Source organism: Neopelma chrysocephalum, unplaced genomic scaffold, assembly GCF_003984885.1.
Source record: "Neopelma chrysocephalum unplaced genomic scaffold, ASM398488v2 Primary Assembly neopelma1_86, whole genome shotgun sequence".
Classification (NCBI taxonomy): domain Eukaryota; kingdom Metazoa; phylum Chordata; class Aves; order Passeriformes; family Pipridae; genus Neopelma; species Neopelma chrysocephalum.
In genome coordinates this window covers 5014388-5036765 of record NW_020897748.1, presented here as the reverse complement: position 1 = coordinate 5036765, position 22378 = coordinate 5014388, and the positions used below count along the sequence as shown (strand labels likewise).

The 22378-nt window shown below is 39.2% G+C and overlaps 1 protein-coding gene across 1 annotated transcript in view; it reads left to right on the top strand.

Annotated features, from left to right (window-relative positions):
* The window catches only part of CPQ (carboxypeptidase Q), a 154447-nt gene extending 134150 nt beyond the window's left edge, over positions 1–20297 (top strand). The window contains exon 8 of the mRNA XM_027692491.1: positions 18593–20297. Within this exon, the coding sequence (XP_027548292.1) occupies positions 18593–18753 (161 nt within the window). The 3' untranslated portion in view covers positions 18754–20297. The remainder of the gene's footprint in view (positions 1–18592) is intronic.
* The last annotated feature ends 2081 nt before the right edge of the window (positions 20298–22378 follow it).

Genomic DNA, 22378 nt, shown 5'->3' with positions numbered 1-22378 from the left:
CTGAGAGCTACTGAAAGCAACTTACACAAGTGAATTAGAGATAAGAGACAGAAAACTTAAATTCTCTGAGGACAAAGGTTATTGTGAAAAATCCTAAAGCAAAGTGATTTTACTTCAATCAGTGTTCAGTTGTCCATCTCTGATCAGACAGCTGTGAAGAAACAAAACCCAAACTTATCCCCAGTCAAGTCACAGAAGTGATTTTCAAGAATTCTTATGCCTTGCATCCCCTAAATGGGTAACTTCTAGAAAAAGGACTTCTACCACTATTTTCTACACACATATGCATTGCAGTTCATGTGAAATTTAGGAGTGGGGCATTTTTCCGATGAAAAGTTCTTGTTCATAAAATGCAATAGGGTTACTCCAGAAGTTTGATGTCTCCTTGCTTTTTGCAAGGTTCACTTGGAATAGTGCTCCTGAATTTCCCTCTGCCTTGCAGACCAAACTTGACTGGAGCCATAGGTCAAGCCAACCACCAGAAAAAGATCTGTAGTCTGTTGAGCAGCTGTTTAAAAAATAGATGCTTACAAATAGATGAGATTTCAAAGAACCACTAAGATGGCAAGAAGATTTCTACAGAGCCTCTAAATATCTTTCATTCTAGCATGGTCTTGCCAATACCTCTGTCATTTGTTTCACATTTGTTTAAGCTGATCATGAAGACTTACTATAATGGAAACATTATAGACCAGCCAGTCCGTCCCAGTGCTATTCTTAGTGCTTAAGGAAGTTTTTCTACTAAGTCTTTTCTCCTGCAATTTAAGTGTATTAAATCTTTCTTCTTTTCCTTGGGAACCCAGAGACATGATTACTTTTTCCTCTTGCAGCAGGTTTTTATGTGTAGTTCATTTTTTCCATTCTCGGTATAGTAGTTCACACTTGCCCCTATTGATTATCATCCTGAGTTGTTTTTTCAAGTAACTCTTTAGTGAAGATTGCTTAAATTCTCATCATGCTCTCAGTTTACATGCTATATGTCCCTGGTTAGTGTCATCTCATAGCATAGGAAGACTCCACTCCATTGTATTGATGTGTGACGAGAATACCAAATAGCCTCAGACTCCTGTGGTGCCCCACTCTATAGATCCTTCCAGGTTTTACTCTCTGAGAACATTGTTCATGCAGTTTGGGGCAACCTTGCAATATACATAATTTCCTTTTTCTTTTCTGGTGTCCTTAATGATAAACATAACTTTGAACTTTTATCCGTGTTTTATAGGATCAGAAAGTTAGTTCAGAGGAGCCATTTTATACACTGAAATGCTGGACCATGCTATATTCTGGTAACATCTGGAGATCACAGAGATTTTGTGCCTGACTTTAAAGGCAAAACATCCTACGTGTATGTTTTGGGGTTTCTTCATAGATAGAATGCCTTGCAGAAGTAGTTTCTGCAGGTAGATTAGCTCTTTTGTTAAGGAAAAAAATATGTTGATTCGTATAAACAGGATCTATTTTGATGAAATTAGGATAGAAAATAACAGAATGGTGAATATTTCACTAAGAATAAATGTTTAGGTAGAATTTAGAGTGATGCTAGGAACTAATTTTTTAAGATTTTTATTTCATGTATGTATTAAGTCAAGAAAATGTATGTGATTGGAGTATTTGGTTTTGCTGGTTTATTTCACTTTATGAGAAAAATTTGGGGTGCCTTTTATTTTCAGTTGAGTTGGGAAAAAAGAAAAGCAGAATTGTGTCATTTGCTACAAAATGGAAAGGCCAGCTTTTCCTAGCTCTGCATTTCATTGTCTGCCTATCTTATGGATTCCAGGAAGCTGCAGTTTTTGCATCATGTATCACTACAACAAGACAATTATTACTTTAATCAAAGGAGACAAACCTGTATACTGTACAAGCTACTCTCTGGACTTCGATGCAGACATGAACCAGGCTAGTTCCAGTTTTTATCAGACTTCATACCTTAAGGTGGAAGCCACCAGCAAAACTATTATAATCTCTGGAAAGAAAAATGAAAAGTACATCAGATATATCTATATATATAGACAGCACTATTATATTATAGAGAATAACAATTCACCTTTTATAATATAACCAGAGGATCAGAGCACCAGCACTTACCAGCTGGGCAACGTGTAATGGAATGGAGAAAATTAGCACCACAAGATGTTTTGAAGACCAGGATCAAACCTAAATTTAGTAAGGATGAAATACTGCATGGGAGAAAGGTCCAGCAAAGGCTATCCAACACAGTGATATGAATGCAAGTTCCTGCTCAGAAAGTCCTTAATCTGTTGATGACTGGACAGGTGTACTGAAGGAAGAGGCCTTGTTTCTCCCATTCTTTCTCACAACATTGGCTGCTACCAGAGAGGGGGAAACAGGCTGGCTGAATCTTTGGGTTTTTCCCCAGTTCAGCTGGTTTTCTGTTCTAAGTAGTGCGAGCCTGCATCATCTAAATAATACTAAATGATCCAGGTAACCAGGCTCACAGTACATTACAGTCAGTGGCCTTTTAGATGCAGAAATGTTCTAAGTTATTTAAAGTGTTAGATGTAAATTATGATGCAGTCTTTCCTTTGAGCTTTTGTATAATATAAATCCAATGCCCTCATTCTGCAGCCAGGTGCCTGCGGCTTCCCGCTGCAGTGCTTGTCTCAAGCTGAAAGGCAGTGTAAGGCAGATGGGAAGGGAAAAGGGAGAGGGGAGGTGAAGTGGCTGGGGTAGAGCTGTGTGGGGCCCTAGGCTTTCAGCTTTCTAGAATAACTACTCTCAAACAAAAGCATCTTTTAGTTGGTTTTCAGATTTAAGCCAGAGATAAGCAGGAAGTATTAATGATACCACTTACTGTTATTGACTCCCTGCATATTGTTTCTATTCTATGCTTTAAAAATGCTAACTGAATCTTTAGGCAGATGAGATTGCAGCAGCAGCTCTTCATTTCCAAATTAGAGACTCTGAGATAAGCTGAATGGGTTTGAAATATATTTTAAATAATAAAGGTTGTTAACTAACTGTCTTTTCATTCCTATTTCAGAACAGAATGAAGGGCTAGTGCATGTGCTACGGGTGTCACTTGAACGAAGTCTTTAGATAAATACTGCTGAAGGCTGGGCAGTTGTGGTGTTTGTTGCACTCAGGTGTTAACTGGTGCATCTCGCAGCCTGAACCGGGCCCTTGTATTCATAGCAGCCGCTGGAGAAAGAGGCAGCAGTCTGGTAGGCTACTGTATGCACAGTCTCTGCTGGTTTCAAGCAAGTCATAGTGCATTCTCGTTTTGTTGTCTCTGCTCAAAGGTTGCAGAAATAGATAGCCACTAATATAGCCAAAATGTCTCATTTTGGCAAAGCCTAGATTAATTCTTGAGGGGTTTTACTTCCCCATGCAGAAGGACTATGGAGGTTCCTAAGCTATTTGCACAGAACTGCCACAGCCTTGAAATTGTTATTAGTGCTCCAGCCACCATTACTCTTGAGCTTGTAACCAAGAACATGAAGGAGATTGGGTCTGACAGGGCAGCTCTCTCTCTCTTGCTGTGCTGCAGTGTGAGAACCACAGGCTGAGCATGTCAGGGCTTCGACACTCCACTGCAGCAGGTTGTTTTCTTAGCCTGAACAATTTTAGCCCTTCTACTACTAGCTAAGAAGCAGATTTCATTGTGCAGCTGAAACTAATTGACAAGTTTTAGACATCTTAATCTTGAAAACAGCCCAAATCATATACATCTTTAATTTTAAATCCTCAAGATATGCTAACTGGGAAGCATTGAGGAAACTTAATTAGTCTGCCTGCCTCTTTCTATTGATCCAGATTACTATGTACCTTTCTTGTCCACCAACTCCTGCTGGCTAGATTTTAGGGCAGATGTTCATATGCAGTCATCATTAAAAGCATGTGCATTGATGCTATTGATGCCTCTAAGTCTCTGCATTTATGTCTTTTATTTCAGGATGCTTGGGGGAAAGAAGAAATCTTCACACAGTTAAAAATGTCATTTGCTTTCTCTTTTCCATGTAGCTCTTCTCTTTCACTCAGACAAGTAACTACCAGGAAATCTGTTAATGATAAAATGATTTTGAGACATGGTGCTCTGTTTTTGAGAACATTATCTTGGATTAAAAACTTTTTCACTCAGTATACTGAACCCAGTCACAATTTCACTATCCCTTAGCCCAAGTAATGACTTAAAGTTTCTAATTACAGAGCAAGAGGACTGTGTGTGGTCCCTGGGGCCTGAGCTAAGAGAGTGCTAAGAAACACTGCTGTAATAATTTAACAGGCATGAGAGCTCCTGCCTGCTGAGACAGCTCTTGTCCCTCTGTGGAAATGTGCAGGATCACTGCTTTATCTGTGTCTTGGGTCAGTCCTCCCCAGCCAACCCTCCCTTGGCTTCGCCTCCCTGAGCTTTGCAAGTCATGGCTTGGACCCCAGCTCCAGCCCTCATTACATCTTACCTGTGCAAAAACATTTGCCTCCCCATTTTAGGTGTAGAGTATCCTTTCTGCAGGGAAAAAAAAAATTGAGCAGAATCGAATCTATGTTCCCATCATGGATAGCATTATTCCATGCCTTTTGCTGCTTTTTTTTCAGATCATTCTCTTATTCTTCTTGATTTGCAGTCCATTTCAAATTCATTGAGATAGAGAGAAGTGTGATTGCTCTTCCACTGTTTCAAGGAGTGAATATTTGGCCGCTCCATTTGCTAAAATAGAGAGCGGTAAAGACACTCTGGGTGCCTCATCTAATTCCAGATAAGCCTTGGGCTCTCGATACACAGCACAAGAATCTAATTATTGAAGTAATTATTATTGCCTTCTCTGCTACACTGCATTTTTTCAAAACCTTTGGAGTCACAGTGCTGAACCCTGCTGGCAGTGGTGGAACATAATGGCGGTCTGTCAGCCTCGAAATAATTTGACTGTACTTACCTGGAATGAGTTACTTATTTAAAATCTCACTTGTCTATTTTTTGACCCTGAAAAGAATATGTGACAGGGGAAGTATTCCCTTCTTCACTCAATGCATTCTAATTTCTATGGCTGCATTTCTGAAAAGGTGGTGCTTTTTCTTCACCTCCTCTGAAGAATCTGATAATAGCTAAGGCTAAGGTTGGACTACTCAGGACTAATGAGACCTACTAGTTTTTCTTCTTTTGTGTCAGTCCTTGTAGGAGTGGGAAATGGAAACTATTCAACCAATAATCATGCACAACTATTTTGCAATGATGGACCTTAAAGAGAGAAAAATCATCCTCTCTTTTTTGCTATCATATGCCTGTCAATTTTAAAGTGAGGATGTAAAAGTGAAGTGAGGATGTAAAAATAAAATAAGTATTGGCCAGAGTATAGAAATTTTTAATTCAGATGTTATTTTTAGGTAACACTTTTAATTCCAGTTTGACTGAGTACTCATTGCAGTCCTTTGAATTTATAGCATGCCATTCTATTTAGCAAGTGCACATTTGGCTCCTGAAAGGTTTTTAATTATGTGTGGGTTGTTATACCTCTGTGTTTATATTTATGATTCTAATGTGTAAAAAAAGTCTTCAATTTATGCATTTGAAAGGAACCAATAGTCTAATGGGATTCCAGTTATGAATACTTGCATTTGGGGAGCATGTCTTTCCCCTGTGAAAGGCAAGCTTAGCAATGCAGAGATTAAGACTTTGTTTTTAAGGTATGTATTCTAGCTTCTCTCTATAAAAATAGCTTTAATCATTTGGTAATAATCTTACTCTAGGGTCCTAGCAATTATCATCACTGGCTCTTTTTCCCCCTTTTCATTTGTCTATAGGTGGTGTTTGAATATAGCACCATAAACAGCTTTGCAAGAGAGTGCTTGATTTCTTTGACTAAATCCAAACTGAAATTACTTTAATGTATACAGCTGTAAACATTGCTTTAAGTTTTAGAATGGGCACAATGTATAAGAAGGATGGTAGGGAGTATTTAAACTAATAGAGGCTTATTTACTTTGTATTGTGTAGAGTCTGGTCACTTATCAAATATTTGCATTTGCTGCATCATGTGTGAAATGTGCCTTTTGGAGCTGCCGATCACTTTTCTGTAAAAGTATATAATTTGAAATGAGACCTTGCACATTTTTATTCACAAGTGGTGAAAACATATATTGATCCTTGATTTGTGCAAAATTATGATTGTGATGGAGATAATCAGAATTTTCTGGAGGAGGATTTTCAAAGCTGCAGTCAACAGCCTGGCACTCATGGCAGCTGGAGCCACTGATGCCTTGTTTTGCTTCTCTTAAGTTTCACCCAGCCAGTCTTTGCTTTCCACATTTTAAATGGGGCCTTCAACCATATAGATTTAGTTTGAACAAAACAAAAAAACCCCTCAAATTTATAAGAAAACAGCTGTGTGTAGCAAAACAGAATGCGGTAAGCCTGTGTTTAAGGCAAATGCTATTCGCATTTACTGGTGGGACTGAGGACCTTTCACTGAAAGCAAACAGGTTAAACTTTCAACTTAAAATTAATTGTCAACTTCTCTTAGTGTTCTTTCTGAGCTTATATGACTTTTGTTTCACTCCTAATATATTTGCATTTTGAGAAGTCACTCACTGTGTTTGCACTGTGGCAAAGTAGCTATCACAGCAACTCAAATTTACAGGTTGGAAGAAGTATGCTAGTTAGAGACACTGCTTTATTTGCTTTGCCTTCTTCTAGGATTAGTTCTGCTCTGTGGATTAGCCAGTGCTCACATAAAAGTAGTGATACACTGCAGAGTCAGAGCAGGTGTGAGAAATTTCTCTTACTTCGCTGCTTTAAAGGACAGAAATACTTTAATTTCCCCTTTTCTTTTCCTAATGAAGCCCAAGGTAATTTCATGAAACATTAAAACAGAGAAACATTCTGAGATTATGAACAACAGTGTTGCAGCAGGTGTCTTCACTGTACCTTAATTATTTTTATCTTTTTTTTTTGTTAATGTGTTGTTTCTTTACAGTTTTGCTGACAAAAAATATGCAATTTGTTTTTTAAAACATCAAATAGTTTTCATTCCTGCTGCTTTGTGTTCATCACCCATTGGACAACATGATCTGTAGACCAGACCAGGAAGGCTTTGTGGTTCTCTGAACCCTACCCCTAACCCTAATGGTAGCTGAGGCCTAGGTGCCCGGCACCATGAGTGGCCCAACTGAGAAAGGTGTGGAGGGAGCAATGCTGGCGCTGTGCTCCCTTTTGCATGCCTTTTGCAGCCCCAGAAAGTGCCTCTGGAGCTGTAGGCTTTGTGGCTCTCTGAAGTCTAACCCTGAAGACTGAAAACTCACACGTCTGAATATTCCTGAACCTTGCAATAAAACCTTGAACTTTGTTTCAAGAACCTCTCAATGTTTCTGTTACTAATGAACATGATAAATATACACTGGTTTATAGATCAAATGAAAGAGATATTTCATCACCAGTATCTGAAGCATCTAACATGTTATGGAATAACTTATTGGTTTAAAACTCAAGTACACATTACTCAAAGTAACCACAGATATTTTGAAGAATATTTTATTGTTGTAGGCCTAGTATATTCTTCCAGCTTTGTCTAATGGTCCTACATCTAAAATTCACCATGATCTTGAAGAGTTTGGTAGTTTCAATGGGGTGTGAAAGTAGAGATAGTAAAAACCATTGCTCATTCTCTGGGTGTACTTGTATAAATGCAGTTTTAGTTTCCGTGATATGAAATATAACAGACGTAGTAGTGTGCTTAGGATGTGTTTTGCTTAAATTAGGTGACTGGTTTGGGGGGGGATGTTGGCTTTTTGGGTTTTTTTTCATAACTATTTAAGCTTCAGAACATTAACTGGCTTTTTTCACCATCTGGGCATATGGGAGCTCTGCTTAGTTGGGTCCTACGAATACCGGCATTTCTAATAGTCAACTGCTTGCTGGGAAAGGTCCTACAGGAACTTGGTGATTAAACATCCAGCTGTAATCATATCGAGGAGGGAAGGTTAGAGCAAATGGAAACCACCTGCACATTTCCTATCTATCTCCAGAATCCTCTGGCAAAGCAGACTTAAAGGCTTGCTTTAAACTGAATTGTGAGTTCGACTCTAGGGAATCACTCCATTGATTGTAAAATACAAGGAAGCCTCTTGAATGGATTGAAAATGTAAATGAATGCAGACAATTGCTGCAAACAGAAATGCTACTCAAAATCCTGACACGTGGGTCATTTTCATGGTTCCCGTTCCCCACACCTGACTTTCAAACAGTCCAAGGCTGCCTTTTTCCACTGCATTTCTGGGGAGATTTGGAAATTGTTGGAATGGGTTGGAGCAAGAGTCTGGCCCTGTCTGGCCCTGGGCATTAGAAGAGGACATCAAAGCACTTCAATACTTTGAGTTTCTAAGCAAGCTTATATCAGCTACATATCAGCTTATAGTGATGCCTTAAGGTCCTTTTGGTTTTTTGATTTTTCTAATTTTATAAGTTTTATAAGTAGTTATGTAGAAAGTGTAGATTTTAGAAGCAGCAGCATTTATTCCTTTACCCTAACCCTTACCCTTAGCACAGTAACTACACACATTCCCCAACCCTCTCACCCCAATTTCCCATATCAATTCTCCTGAATTCCATTAGAATATTTAGACTTCTCTTCAAGATAGGCCTCTTCTGTTTAAGAACACTTGTACTCTAACCTGAACCGCAAGATACAGTCAAGAACTGGGTAACCATGTGCCCTTTGTGCTCCTAGGAAGACCAAGTGATGAAGTAGGTGGTCTCAGAAAGACCTCAGCCCCAATTCCCCAGGGGCGGATCGGGGGTGGACCAGGGCAAAAACCGGAGGGTGGAAAAACCTGGGATTGGTTGGACAATATTATAAAATTGTAACATTTGAGACAGAATGGGCACGTGTCTTGTAACCCCTATGCCTGAGAGGCATGATTAAATCCTTTCCTTACCTTACCTCCAAAACTAAGTTGCCTCTGAGTTTCTTTCTCCCTGAGTTTTCTTTTAGGCATCAGTAGAAAGAGTATAGAGAAATACAGAAATACCTTTGGTCAGGAAAGATGGTTCACATGGGTCCCAGTATTCACTTGGCCCTTGTGTGTGACACTTAAAGCTTAATGGCATAAAAATAAATCACTTGCTTTACTGAGCTGAGACATAAACAAACACCTGAAAAGAATTCTGTATTAGAGAAAGTGCTGATTTTGCAAAGACTTTCATCCCACTTACAGTGTTTAAAAGAGAATGCGAAATGTAAAGGATTTATAATATCAACTTTTTAAATAGTCTCTGCATAACCATGTAGCCATGTACCTAGTTTTAAAGAAAGAACAAATTAAATAAACTATATTAAGATATACACAATACATCCGAACATAAACAGACATCTAATATATCTAATCTAAGGTATTATAACCTTTCTAAATTTTTATACCCTATGTAGGGAATCCCCTAAATAAGGTCTGTGATTCGCTTAACCAGGGTCATCACAGACCCAAGACAGAAAATATGAAAATAATTCAAGAGTCCATGTTGCTTTGGAGGAAAGAAGTCATGCCTCACCAGTCTAGCAAGGCTTTTTTAGAGGAGTTTTTAACCATTTTTGTAGCTGGATCTGGTCAGTAAAGTACAATTGAGTCTTCAAAAGCTCCTGGATCAAAGACCCTTAGAGGAAGAAGATACTGTGAGAGTCAATCTGCCGGAGGGTAGCAGGGCTCTGCAAAGGGACCTGGACAGGCTGAAGAGATGGGCTGAATCCAATGGTATGAGGTTCAGCAAGACCAAGTGCTGGGTCCTGCACTTTGGCCACAACAACCCCATGCAGCGCTACAGGCTGGGCACAGAGTGGCTGGACAGCAGCCAGGCAGAAAGGGACTTGAGAGTACTGATTGGTAGCCCACTGAACATGAGCCAGCAGTGTGCCTGGGTGGCCAAGAAGACCTTTGGCATCCTGGCCTGGATCAGGAATAGTGTGGCCAGCAGGACCAAGGCAGTGATTGTCGCCCTGTACTTAGCACTGGTGAGGCCACACCTGGAGTGCTGTGTCCAGTTCTGGGCCCCTCCTTTTAGGAAGAATGTTGAGGTGCTGGAGCAACGAGGCTGGTGAAGGGTCTGGAGCACAAGTGCTATGAGGAACAGCTGAGGGAGCTGGGATTGTTTAGCCTGGAGAGGAGGAAGCTCAGGGGAAACCTCATCACTCTCTACAACTACCTGAGGTTGTAGTCAGGTGAGGGTTGGTATCTTCTTGCAGGCAACTAGCGACAGAACAGGAGGACACAGTCTTAAGCTGCTCCAGAGGAGGTTTAGGTTGAACATTAGCAAGAAGTTCTTCACAGAAGGGGTGATCGGGCCTTTGAACGGACTATCCAGGGAGGTGGTGGAGTCACCGTCCCTGGAGGTGTTTAAGAAAAGACTGGATGTGGCACTTAGTGCCATGGTCTGGTTGATAAGGTCGTGTGAGGTCATAGATTGGACTTGATGATCTCAGAGGTCTTTTTCAACCTGGTTGATTCTGTGAGAAGTATTTTCCTTCTTCAGAGTAATACCTGATTAAAAGAAGGTAGAAATAAGTTGCCAGTCTTGATAATAGAGAAAGGCTTTAGGTTGCCCAGCCACCTTTTTTTTTGGTACTTTGGATGTTCAGAAAACTGGATGTTAGCTGCAAAGGAAGTGAACATCAAGAATAGCAAGTTGACAACATTTTCTGATGACTACTTCAAATATTTCATATCAAAACTGAAGCTGACGGTGAAAATGTGACAGTAATCTCATAGTAGAAAATGCCTAAACAATGCAACAGCCAGTGACATTTTTGTGTCAATAAAAGCAGAGTGATGCAGTATAGGAGCTATGCATACACAGCAGCAGGATCCATGTTATTTTCAAAGAGAATGTTCTGAGAATCTCTGTGGATAATTGTCTGAAATTGTCAAGTCAATACCCAGGGATGGTAAAAAACACAGTTTCATACAGCTGGGGAAGGAAGAAAGGGAGAAAAAACCAGAAAGCATCCATAGGTAATGTGTTGTGGTATGCCACACTCACATCTTGAGTCCATTCACGTGCTGGTGTTTGCAGGCAGTATTGAGCTTTTCATCTCAGGTATGGTGAAATGCAATCAGAAAAGGGAGAGGAGACACCAGAAGCCTCTATCCTCAGAGATGTTGACCAGTTTCTGCATGAGGAGGGCTATTCAGCTTGGGAAAAAGCTGCCGAGTTAGGTGTGATAAAGGTGTGTTAAGCCATTAATGGTATGAAGGTGAATGAAAAAAGAGAGAGTGCTACTTCTACAGCTCCTGAAGTAAGAACTGTAGTGTGCCCACATGAAATGCTCAGGTGTACCATGCATTGCCTCAGGGAGCTGTGGGCAGAGGTGTAAATAGATTCAAAAATGGGATTAGTAGGCCTGTGAAGGATCTCTCCATCCCAGGTAGTAAGCCTGCAAGTGGGTCATGGTTGGGCAGCACCAGGTAGGGAGACTTGCCCTTTTCTTTTCTCTTTTTTTAAAGAAAGAGCCTTGCTGTTTGAAGGCAGAGGTTGGATGAATGGAAGAAGAACTTCCAGTGCCTTTTACTGTTGAAGTTTTATTGGTGGTCTTTGTGTGTTTTTTTCCAGTCAAGGGCTGTTTAGGATATTATTTTAGAGTTTAGTCAAGTGTGCTCTATGGAGTAGAACTGCTTCCTTCCCTGAGACCTCATTTCACAGGATTTCATGCGAGTTTAGATTGGATCCCCAGCTGTCCCTGGTCCTCTGCTGCAATAAGTGAAAGGTTAATGCATTGCAAAAGTAACTGTGATAATTCCTGAGCTGTAATTTAGCCTGTTTAGTGTATCCAGAGGATAAATTCTCAAATGCATTAAGCAAAACAAGAAATAATATACTCTTCATATTGTCTCCCTTACACTGCAGTCCCATTTAATTAGCTACTGAAACAACTGACTGAAAGCTTTCCCTCTGTCTTGGTGTTTGAATCATGAATTTTAAAGACTTTTGAGAGAGTGACTCAGGAGGTGAAACAGCAGGGCTTCTGATGTTATTTATAAGCTCTGTACTGGAAACTACTTCAGTGTCTGTAGCTATGAAACTCAAGCAATGTAGCCTGTAATTTCATCATTTGAGACTAAGTGACAGGAGAACTAATGCTGTCAGCGCCCCACTAAACAGCATTAGTATTCTCCATTGCCTCTACTTATTCAAAAAATGGATAATGAAATAATTGGCATTAAAACCAGCTATCAGATACAGGTTATCCCACAAAAGAAGAGGTTAATATGAGCACCAAAATACATGCAATAGATGCCTGCAGTAATTGGGTTTTCATTACAGTAGCAGTTCTGCAGACTGCAATTCAGTGGGGGCAGCACAAAACATCTATGCAACACCTAGCACAAGCAGCCAAGCACTCCACAGGGCTTGCAGCAACAGGAATGCTGTGGCATGGATGGAGCTTTCCAGCCAGCCCATCCTAAACACAAATACTACTGGACCAGATTTAGTCCCTGACCACTTGGGATTTATGACTTTGCTGGGTTTTAGAAAGATGCAAAATGAAAATAAAAAATAGAATAAGACATTGTGTTCCTGATCCTATCATTCATCTGTTTTTCCTTTGGTAGGTCTTTGACACATATCTTTTGAAGGAAAAGTCATGTGTCTTCCCATGTCTACCCTGAAGTTTTGACCTTCGTCAGACCTTGTCAAAATGTGTGGGACAGCAATGCTCCAGTTATGAGAAGGGACAGGCTATTGATTCTCTTACTGTATGGACATATATGTACCCCCATACTCTTGTTTCGTAGGGTGTGTAGGAACACAAAGCTGAGTTAGCACTCTGGTGTGAGAAGGAGAATGCTCTTAACTTCACTGTTTATGCTTTCCTGGTACACATAGCAGTTTTTAACTGCGTAGAAGATTGTGATATGTCCCTTTGCGTCTTTTTTTGCTATTTCTAAGTACTTGATGTAAAGGAAAAGGACATGCATATTTCATCAGGTCTTGCTTTATTTTTAAAGCATTGTAGTTTTTTAGTACATTCCTGAATAGTTTCATTGACATTAACAAGGTCTGAGATTGGAATAAACTTGATAATGAAATAAAAGAGTTTTTCTTGTTTCTTAAAGAAAAAACAGGAAACAAAAGCAATCTTTAATAGATAGGAAAAAAAGGAATCTGTCTTTTATAGCCAGAAAAATCTCTGCAGAAATAAAAATAAGGTTTCAGATCAGGGGTTTGTGTTGACATCTTACTACAAACAGTACCTTTGATGGTGCACAGGTTTGTCTTGACAGAGAGGTGAAACTCGAACACTGACATACTTGGAAGATGCAAGAGAGGCACGTGTTATCTCACAACACCTTTCTTTTATTTTTGTAAACTTTTGGAAACATTGAGCAAAATATCCCTTGTTAAGGCATTTCCAGCTTTGCTGTTAGTAGGTAGTACAGCTTGCTCAACAGGGCACTGGCCTCAGCTCAGATGTCTGGCATCTATTCCTTTTTCAGCTGCTGTGAGAAAATGAATGTGTCATTTCATCTCTGCATGCCTCTTTCATCCTTCAGTCCCTCTTGTCTGTTTAGAGTGTATGTGCTTCTGAGCTGGAGTCGTTTCTATTTGGAAAGGTAGATATACTGTGCAAAATAGTGTCAGGTCCTCTAGGGACTACTGTAAAAGGAAACCTGAAAAAGTTATATGCTTTTTTGTAAATCATCAGCATATTAACTTCACTGTATATGGCAACGTACATGTGGAGGTCAGTATCCCAAAGATCTAACTTTAATACTGAATGCCCAAGAGAGGTTATACAAACAGTGGGGATTTTCCCATTGTATCTGAAAGATTCATGGAATAGTTGAAGTTCAACTTTACTTGAAGCAAAGACAATTGGGAAGCTATTGATAGGGCTCTATGGGAAACATGTACTGACTTCAAGACTCACATTTGGCTTCCTTTGGCAATTCAATGCTATTTGGGATATAAAAAGAAGAGCAAGGAAATGTAGAGAGAAGTGTAATGCAAAACATTTTTAGCTGAAAAGTTATTCTGGAGTTACTGCATGATTTCCCCCTTGAACATATTTATGTTTTATGGAAGCTGTCTTTGTAATCATCCTGATAATCAGTAACTGGTTTTCCAGTCAGTGTTTTCACAAATGACAATAATTTAAATGCTTAAATATCTGGCACTAGAGTTCTGTTCTAATGATGACTTGTCACAGCAGTGCTTATGAAGGCAGTAGCGCCTGATGGAAATTGACAAGAAGCAGTGGTCGTCATTGACCTGCTCATCATTCATTTTGTGGGTCATTCAATCTTTTACCTCAATAGTAGCATTTCATCTTCTTAAGGTGGCAAGAAAAAGTTGAGTCAAACAGTTTATTAACATATGAAGAATTGGTGTTTAATGTGAACGTGTTGTAAGGCAAGTCAGTATCCTCATCATCGGCTCATTAATATTCACATTGTGCATTTCATGCTGAGACTAGAAGCTAGAAGGAATGGACTGTTTTTCAGAATTCCTATGTGTGTGTGTGTATCTTCATCACGATACTCTTACACAGCTGATTACTAAAAATATATTGTCAGTATCCATTACCAAAGGAGCTGCTTTTGCCTGTCTTATGCATCAAACCCTGTATGAAATAGCTGGTTGTGCAGAGACTCATGAAGTGAGTTCAAGACACAAATGAACTTGAGTTGAAGATTTTGTTTATGCTGTGTCAATTCTAAGAGATGTCTGAAAGAGACAAGGAAATGGCACAGGGGTTAGAATTCCACAGAACGGTTGAGGTTGGCAGGCACCCCTTGAGCTCTCGGGGCAATGTGTCCCAGTGTTTGACCCTAGGGGATCACCAGTGGCACTAAATAGCTGATAGGAGAAAGTACTGCACTAAACTAGGTAACTAAACTGTACTAAAGAGGGTTTTCTGCTACCTTGTAATGGTACTGTGAATTATCTATGTATTATTTCATTGAAACTGTAAATTGTTAATTATTTTCAGTTTCTAATTTCCATCATTTTTGATGCATTCAAGTAATAAGTACAGCATTTTTGGCAGCAGTTTTTAACATTCCTTATTTTCATGCCACAGCACCTACTACATCCAGCTAGAAGCAGTTTCTCACTGATTTCCTTCTTGGCCTGCATTGTTCCTCATGTGATTTGCATCACTGTAAATGTGAACAGACTGAAAAAGGACAATTAAAGAGGGTTGTTTGGCAAACATCCCCTTTTTTCTTTATGGGTGCTCTGCAAACAGGAAAAAAGAAAAGTGCATAACATGTGACAGTGTAGCACTGAGCCCATCTCTTCTTTTTCTGTTTGAGTATTGGTTCCACCTGGAAATCAGAATTAGATATGCAGTACATACCTACATAACACATCCCAGCCGAGGACTTTTAAGTACTTAATTAAAGCTTTCAGACATTTGTAAGGCTGCATGCTGTCTCCTTTCTAGGTGGCTAGCATGGACATGGGTGAATAATTGATAGGTCTATGAATACTCATCTGTTTTACTTGACAGCTAGCTTATATAGCTGGCAAAAATGAGCCCCCATTTGTTACTGACTGTTGTTCTTGAGAGAAATGTTACATAATAACAACAACAACAACAAAAAACCCAAAACAAACAGATCAATTTTAGGTGAAATAACAAAATAGTTAGCAATTGAAGTTTTAAAAATTGTATCTAGGGGAATTTTCCCAGATTATTTCAAGTTTCCAGAAATGGCATGTTTAACTTTCAGGCTGATTTCCTTTGAGAAGGCTTAATAATTCAGTGGCTATCAAGGATACGTTACAGTCAGCCAGCTGATGTTCTTTGAAACCTCACTGTTTGAAGCACTGTGCCCCCACCTTCTGTGGGATGGCTGATGTGCTCATAGCATAGCTTCTTTTGTTAAACTTTAAGAAAAGGGGCTGTAGGTTCCCATGGGCTTTACTGAGGTAACCCAACATGACTGCAGTCCGAAGAGCCCCACAGAACTTCCCTCTTCACAATCATGTGCAAGGGTTGACCTCAGTCCTGGATGCATTTACTGATGAAAGGGCACTAATTAGTGTCTTGCTGCAGCCTGGTGACCACTGGACTCATAAATGTCTCCAGGCAGCTAACATCAATGTGGAGTCATCTCAGGTTTGAAGCAGCAGGAGACATGAAAATTGCTTGCAGTCATTTCTGTGCCCCAGGGTGTTTCATGTCTAGAGGCTTGCATGAGGCCCTCAACTGTGAACTGTTCTTGTACTCAAAACCAAGAACATGGATTTTCATTTTTGTTTCTAATTACATAGGATAAAACTGCTTTCTCAGGGTCTTTTCCTTAGTCTCACAACATGTTCACAGGTCACTGATTTCAGTGCTAGCCCATGACATGAAAGAGATAGCATGGCCAATTTGAGAACCTTTCTCTCTACTCACACATTCTGATGTGTCAAGTAATTTCTTGATGTCAAAGTCTATAATTTTCTGATTTATAAAATCAACTTAGAGGAAAAAAAATCTTTTTCAGCAGTTCAGGGAATTAAACATAACAAAGCAAAGAATGTTTGTTCCTGTTCCTTTCACAGGGATAGAGCGCTACTCTGTAAATCCATAGTTACTGTGATGAGTAAAATTTATCCTATGACAAATTCCAGGCAACCAGTTTTTGTCTTGAGTCTTACAGAAGTTTTCAAAAACTGTAATGAGTTTGCCTCAGTGGCTTAATTTGTAATGTGTCTGTATTGCAGAAGTCTATCAGTTAAAGAATTTATCATTGTTCAATCCTTTTATGGTTGCATATATTTAAAAGGATTTAGAATCAAATTTTAAAAGTGAATATGAGTTGGCATAAATTCTATGTGAAAATTATTGGAACATAATTCAGCACCTGTAACCTATCCAGTGACTTCTGCGGGATTGCATTGCTTCAAGTTAGTAGCAAACAAGTCATTTAAGAACAAGAGCCTCTTAAAACAAAATCAGTCACAATAACAGATAACCATATGCTACAGCATTTGGTCATTTTGCTTATCATCTCTCTTATGAAGGAATCTTCATCTTGTATGGATTTATAAAACGCATTAACTTCCTATTCCTTCTCTCTAAAATAGCAGTGAAATGAGCAATCCAAGTCAGTCTCCATTACAGCAATAAAAACATACCTGTTAACCACAGGGAGAGCTGGACTCTGTTCTGAATGACTATATGAGTGATCAAAAGATATGTATTATAGGAATGTACAGTTGTGCTGTGGGAAATTTTGCTTTCATTCTCTTCAAAAGCTTCAGGCATCTCAGGAAAACTAAGAAAAATTATAACAGTAAGTCTTATGAGCACACATGAGTTTATCAAAGCCCTCATGATCTGATACTGATTTCCACTGCATGTAAATAAATACATGAATAATTAATTTAATTCATTTTCATTATGAAACAATCCTGGGTTTTTTTCCTCCTTACTTGGCGTAGTAGGGGTAGCTTCAGTCTGTGTTTCCTCCTGCAGCCCATGGCTCATACTTGTGAATTCACATCAGTGGATGTTCTCTGCGTTTGATGACCAAGCAAGGAACAGGTCCTGCTGTGCTAGATGGGTCCTACCCTGGGAGCTGCGCAGCTCCTAGCCCTTGTCAGTGAGCAGGCCAAGGGAATCAGTGCAAAGGAACTGCAAGCAGTGAATTAGTGTGGTGGGGGAAAATATCACATTTACTTATTTTCAAAATGTGTGGAATTCTGTTAATGATGGAATGGTTGTTGAGCTTACAACAAAGCAGATTGAGGCTGATTAAACTAGAGAAAAGGCAGAGATAGTGAACTGAGAAGGAAGGAATTTCAAGGGAACAGGGGGGTTAAGGAGGGTCAATAGGGACTGGACCAGGCAGACAATGGCCAGAGTGAAAATTCTCTGCCAGTGTCTCTGCTGTGGGTCCCAGTGGGGTGGCAGTTTCTCCAACTTATCTTGGCTTTGGTCTGCCTTGAGTGATGCCTCGCAAGCATTATGTGTGCTCCCTGAGCCCACCTGGCTTGGGGAGCAGTAGTCCTTTCCCTGCCCATGTGCTCCCAGAGGGAATCAGTTGTTCCTGAATGGGAAGAACTGCAGTTTCACCCAACTTGCTTCTGCCCCAGCTTATGAGGACTCCTGACTGAGAGGAATGTAGTCTTGGGCTCCCTGAGTTACCCCAGGTTATCTGCAAAATTGCTCTGAAACAGCACATCCTTGTGATGAACAAGGGCTCAAAAGCAGAAGCAAACTCCAAAGTGTTCCCCAACACAAATAACAGCAAGCAAAGGATTCATAACTCAGTAGTAACTCATCATCAGAGCAGTGGAATAGAGAACAGGGGAAGCTGCCATGGGGTTACTGTAGGGATTTTCCTGCTTGGACTCTACTAGTTTTAGAGGAAAATGGATGTGTACTGTTGCTGAGGAAACGAGTCTCCCGGGGGAAGGTTGGCTTTTCCCTGGTGTGAATTTTTGCTGCCTCATGATCACTTGAGTCAATTAATCCAAAACCTACAAACTGCACATGCCATGACTCTGTACAGTTATTATATTTTGAATATATTATGAATTTTATACAGTTGCATGTGGATTTAATCATAAACAGCCCAGGAACAGATTCAAGTTTATATTCTTCTTTAAATATTTGTATTCCTGTAATGGAACTTTGCCCATTTTTGTCTGTAGGTGCCAGCTTGCATAATGACATCAGTAAATACTTCTGGTTTCATCATTCTCAAGGGGACACGATGACAGTTCAGGATCCAAACCAGATGAATCTCTGTGCTGCTGTTTGGACTGTTGTCTCCTATGTAATTGCTGACATGGAGGACATGTTGCCAAGGTAATAAAACAGCAAGAAAGAAGATTTCTGTTCTTCAATAAAGATTGTAAGTCCACTAATGCATGTGGACTACAGCTGTGCTAAATTCTGCTTTTAACCTTGATTTTGTGCTTTATTATTCTGTCTGTTTTCCTCAAAGTACAGGCTCTTTTACACATACTTGTTTCTTTTTGCTGTTTTGATCTCTTCCATTTGTGATTTTCACTTAAAATGTATTCTTTTAAGTCCTTCTTAAATTTCAAATGGAGGTAGGATACCTCTTTGACAATGATATAATAACCATTTGTATGCACGGTGATCCTATGCAGCAGGAAAAGCACACCAAATAAATTTGTTGTCTCAGAAAAATTAATGTATTGAGTTACTGTACACGTTTACTCGTTTTGTTTGTCTTTCATTCCATGCACTGAAGTACTGTTAACCAATCAGCCCTTTCTTTTTACTGTTCTAAGGTAATACTGTAGTTTCTAGAAGTTTTCAGGTTATAGGACAAATTAATCTTGTCTCTTTTAATGGTAATATATGGTAGAGTGGTCAAATAGTAGTCAAAATGCTAAAATAATTGGGCTTTTAATGGTTTCATTCAGCTCTGCTGTTAAATGTTACTAAAGGTTCATGTAAGATTCAGATAAACCAGGACACAGAGGATAGGAAGCCAACCAGAGGACTCTTATTTCTCCCATCTTTTTTTTGGCACCTCCCTGTGGAAAGCCACGTGTGTCCTTTTCCATCCCACAGAAGACTTGCCATAGTGACAAGCAGAGAATTTCATATGGCACTTTTTCTCTGAAAAGCCATGATGTTTCAGAAACAGCATCACAGCTGTGATTTGTGACCTTCAGTACCTGCCAGCTGATATCCAACAAAGTGTAAGAGCAGATTTTGGTTCAGAGTCCTAAAGCCCTTCCCAGCTGCCCCTCCCTTGTGGGAATGGCCTTTCCGTCTGGAAGCTGGGTGAGAGGATGCTGGTGCATATTCATTTTGATGAAGGAATTAATCTGGGAATTTGATTATTATATACTTTGTTGGTTTAGGGTTTTATTTTTTGTTTGTTTGTTTTTTTTTTCCCTACTGAGATTATGAATATTCAGGTGAGTTTCAGGTGTATCTGTAGAGAAGATATAACTGGTCTCGGGGAATATTTTAAGATGTATGATTTCTGCTCGTTTCTTTGTGACATGATCCTTACTTGTGCTTTTAAATTTTACAACAAGCAGACTCACTGATGTGAATAACTGCTGCAATATAATCAACACCAAACAACTAACGTAACAAACAATGTGTTGTATTAAACCAAATGGCAGGCAGTCCCTGGTGCTGTTAATCAGTTCTGCTGTTGAGCAATGGCTGAGTGATGAGCAATTCATTGCTATAGAATTCATAATCATGATATCTGTTTACCACGATAATAGCTGTTTTCCATCAAATTTATAAACTATTTCAGTTTTCCTTCCAAATAATTTCAGGAACATAAAAGCTGGCTGGAGATATGCTGCTCTATCTTTTTTAAAGAAACAATATTGAAATAAATAAAGTTAGCAAAGACTTCCTCTGCCTTCCAGGCATGATGCCTACGCTTTTTTTTCTGACTTGCTTGACAAGGGCATAGTTGGTGGTACTCACCATGGACAGATCCTCATCTGTCTCCAAATCCAACCTTTTGACCTTCACAGAATATTACTGACTGTTTCCTGAACTGCATTTCTTATTGTTTTCCCTCAAGGTATGTGACTTTGTGCATCAGAGATTCAGAAGGGTATTCCATGAAGTTACCTATATTGTTTCAAATCTTAACCTATGCTTGCTTGGAAATGGTGTTAATTTGTGTTTTTCTCCATTGCCTCAAGTTAAACGGAGAATCTCTGGAGTCAAGAATACTCCTCTGCAGAGGAAAAGAGTACTGCAAGGGTGCATGTGGCACCACAGCACATCCCAAGGTGTGCTGTTGGCTCCTAAGTAAGAAAATTAACTATACCCCAGCCAAAAGCAGCACAACTATATAAGACAGACCAAAAAAGTTAAGACCACGGTGCCCCTGAAGAAAATATAACCTTCGCATTAGCTTCAGATACACAGTTCTAGAGAGAAGCTTTCCAGAGAGGTTTTAGAAAAAAATGTTCAAATATCAAAATTGCCATCTTATTTTTATAGAAATAGTGAAATTGAAAATATTTTAGTTCTTAAATTGAAAAACAATTATTTTTTTACATGTAAAACCAGATTTCATTACAATAAAACTATCTCATTGATTTACCTTTTTTTCTTTCTGGTCTGTGTTAGTTCTCAAACCTAAAAGTTCATCTGTTCATAGTGCTCTCCTGATAATCTGCCCGTTCAGATGTCTCTCAAAAATTTTCATAAACAAGGACATGCTAATAAATTTTTTTCTTTCCTGGTGGGATTTTGTACTGTCTGTGCAATAGCTTATCTTTACCTCTGCTCAATGTAGCAATTATGCTGTTTCAATCGGTATCCATTAAACATGTATCGGTCGGTCAATTTTCAATTGACATGCCATTATCTTGAGAATCTTTCTCAACTTTAATTGATAAAGGAATAGCTGAGGAAATTATTTATATTACTATTATTGTGAGGGTCACCTGACATAAATCTGTGCTTTTCATAAGTAATTTGACAACATTCCAAGTCAAAGGGATCATGTGTGCATTCCCTCAAATAAACATTTGCTTTTTTGCCTGCAAAGATCTGTGAGCTGAGAGCTGAAAAAACAGCAGTAGTATTTAAATATATGTCACAAATTTAAATTTCAAATAATCATTTTCCTCAAGGTATTACAAATCTCTTGCATCTGCTGAGAAGGGAGGCCCCTGGGTAGCCTTCCTTTCAGCTACAACTCAAAGGTTTGAGACACAGCTACAGAGGGACGAGGCCAATACATAATTCATTTACCTGACTAGAGTATAGCACAAATGCTGATGAAAAGTCTGTTTTCCATATTGCATAATATAATGTAAGTAATTTGCCAGTAATAAAAGAAGAAATGCAGGATAGGTGCTTTTGTCCTTCATCGTGCCAAGACATTATTGAAGTTTCACTGTCTCTGAATGATTCAGTTCTATGTGTTCTCACCAGATTTTTAGCTCCCTTAAAATAATTAAAAACAAAGAAGGAGTTGAAGCAGTGCTGCTGCTCTTACTTTGCAAACATCCTTGGCTGTGTGTATTTAGTTAGTATGCTTCCCCCATAACCATTTGAGACACTTCCATTTACCATAAGTAAATATCAAACTGATCTTGATATCTATATCTGTCTCATGAAATATACATACCATCTAAATGTGCCCAAATGATTAATTTACTGCTGTGTAATGATTAGCATAAAAATCTCATCACTGCACAGGATAAAAATGTTGCCACTAATTGCTGGTTGGAGTGAACAATGTTTTCTGCATAGAAGTTAATGATGCATGCATCACAGCGCTTGAATGGGAAAACTCAAGACTTTCTGGAAGAGAAGCTTTTTTTCCCCTTCTTTCCTGCTAAATGATAGGAGACCCTGGTAATAGAAAGGAATATTTTAACTGACACTCCGTGTAATCTTCTGTCTACTGCAAATGCATAGAAGCACTATCCATCCGTACCCTGTAGTCTTTCATGGTCGTTACTTCT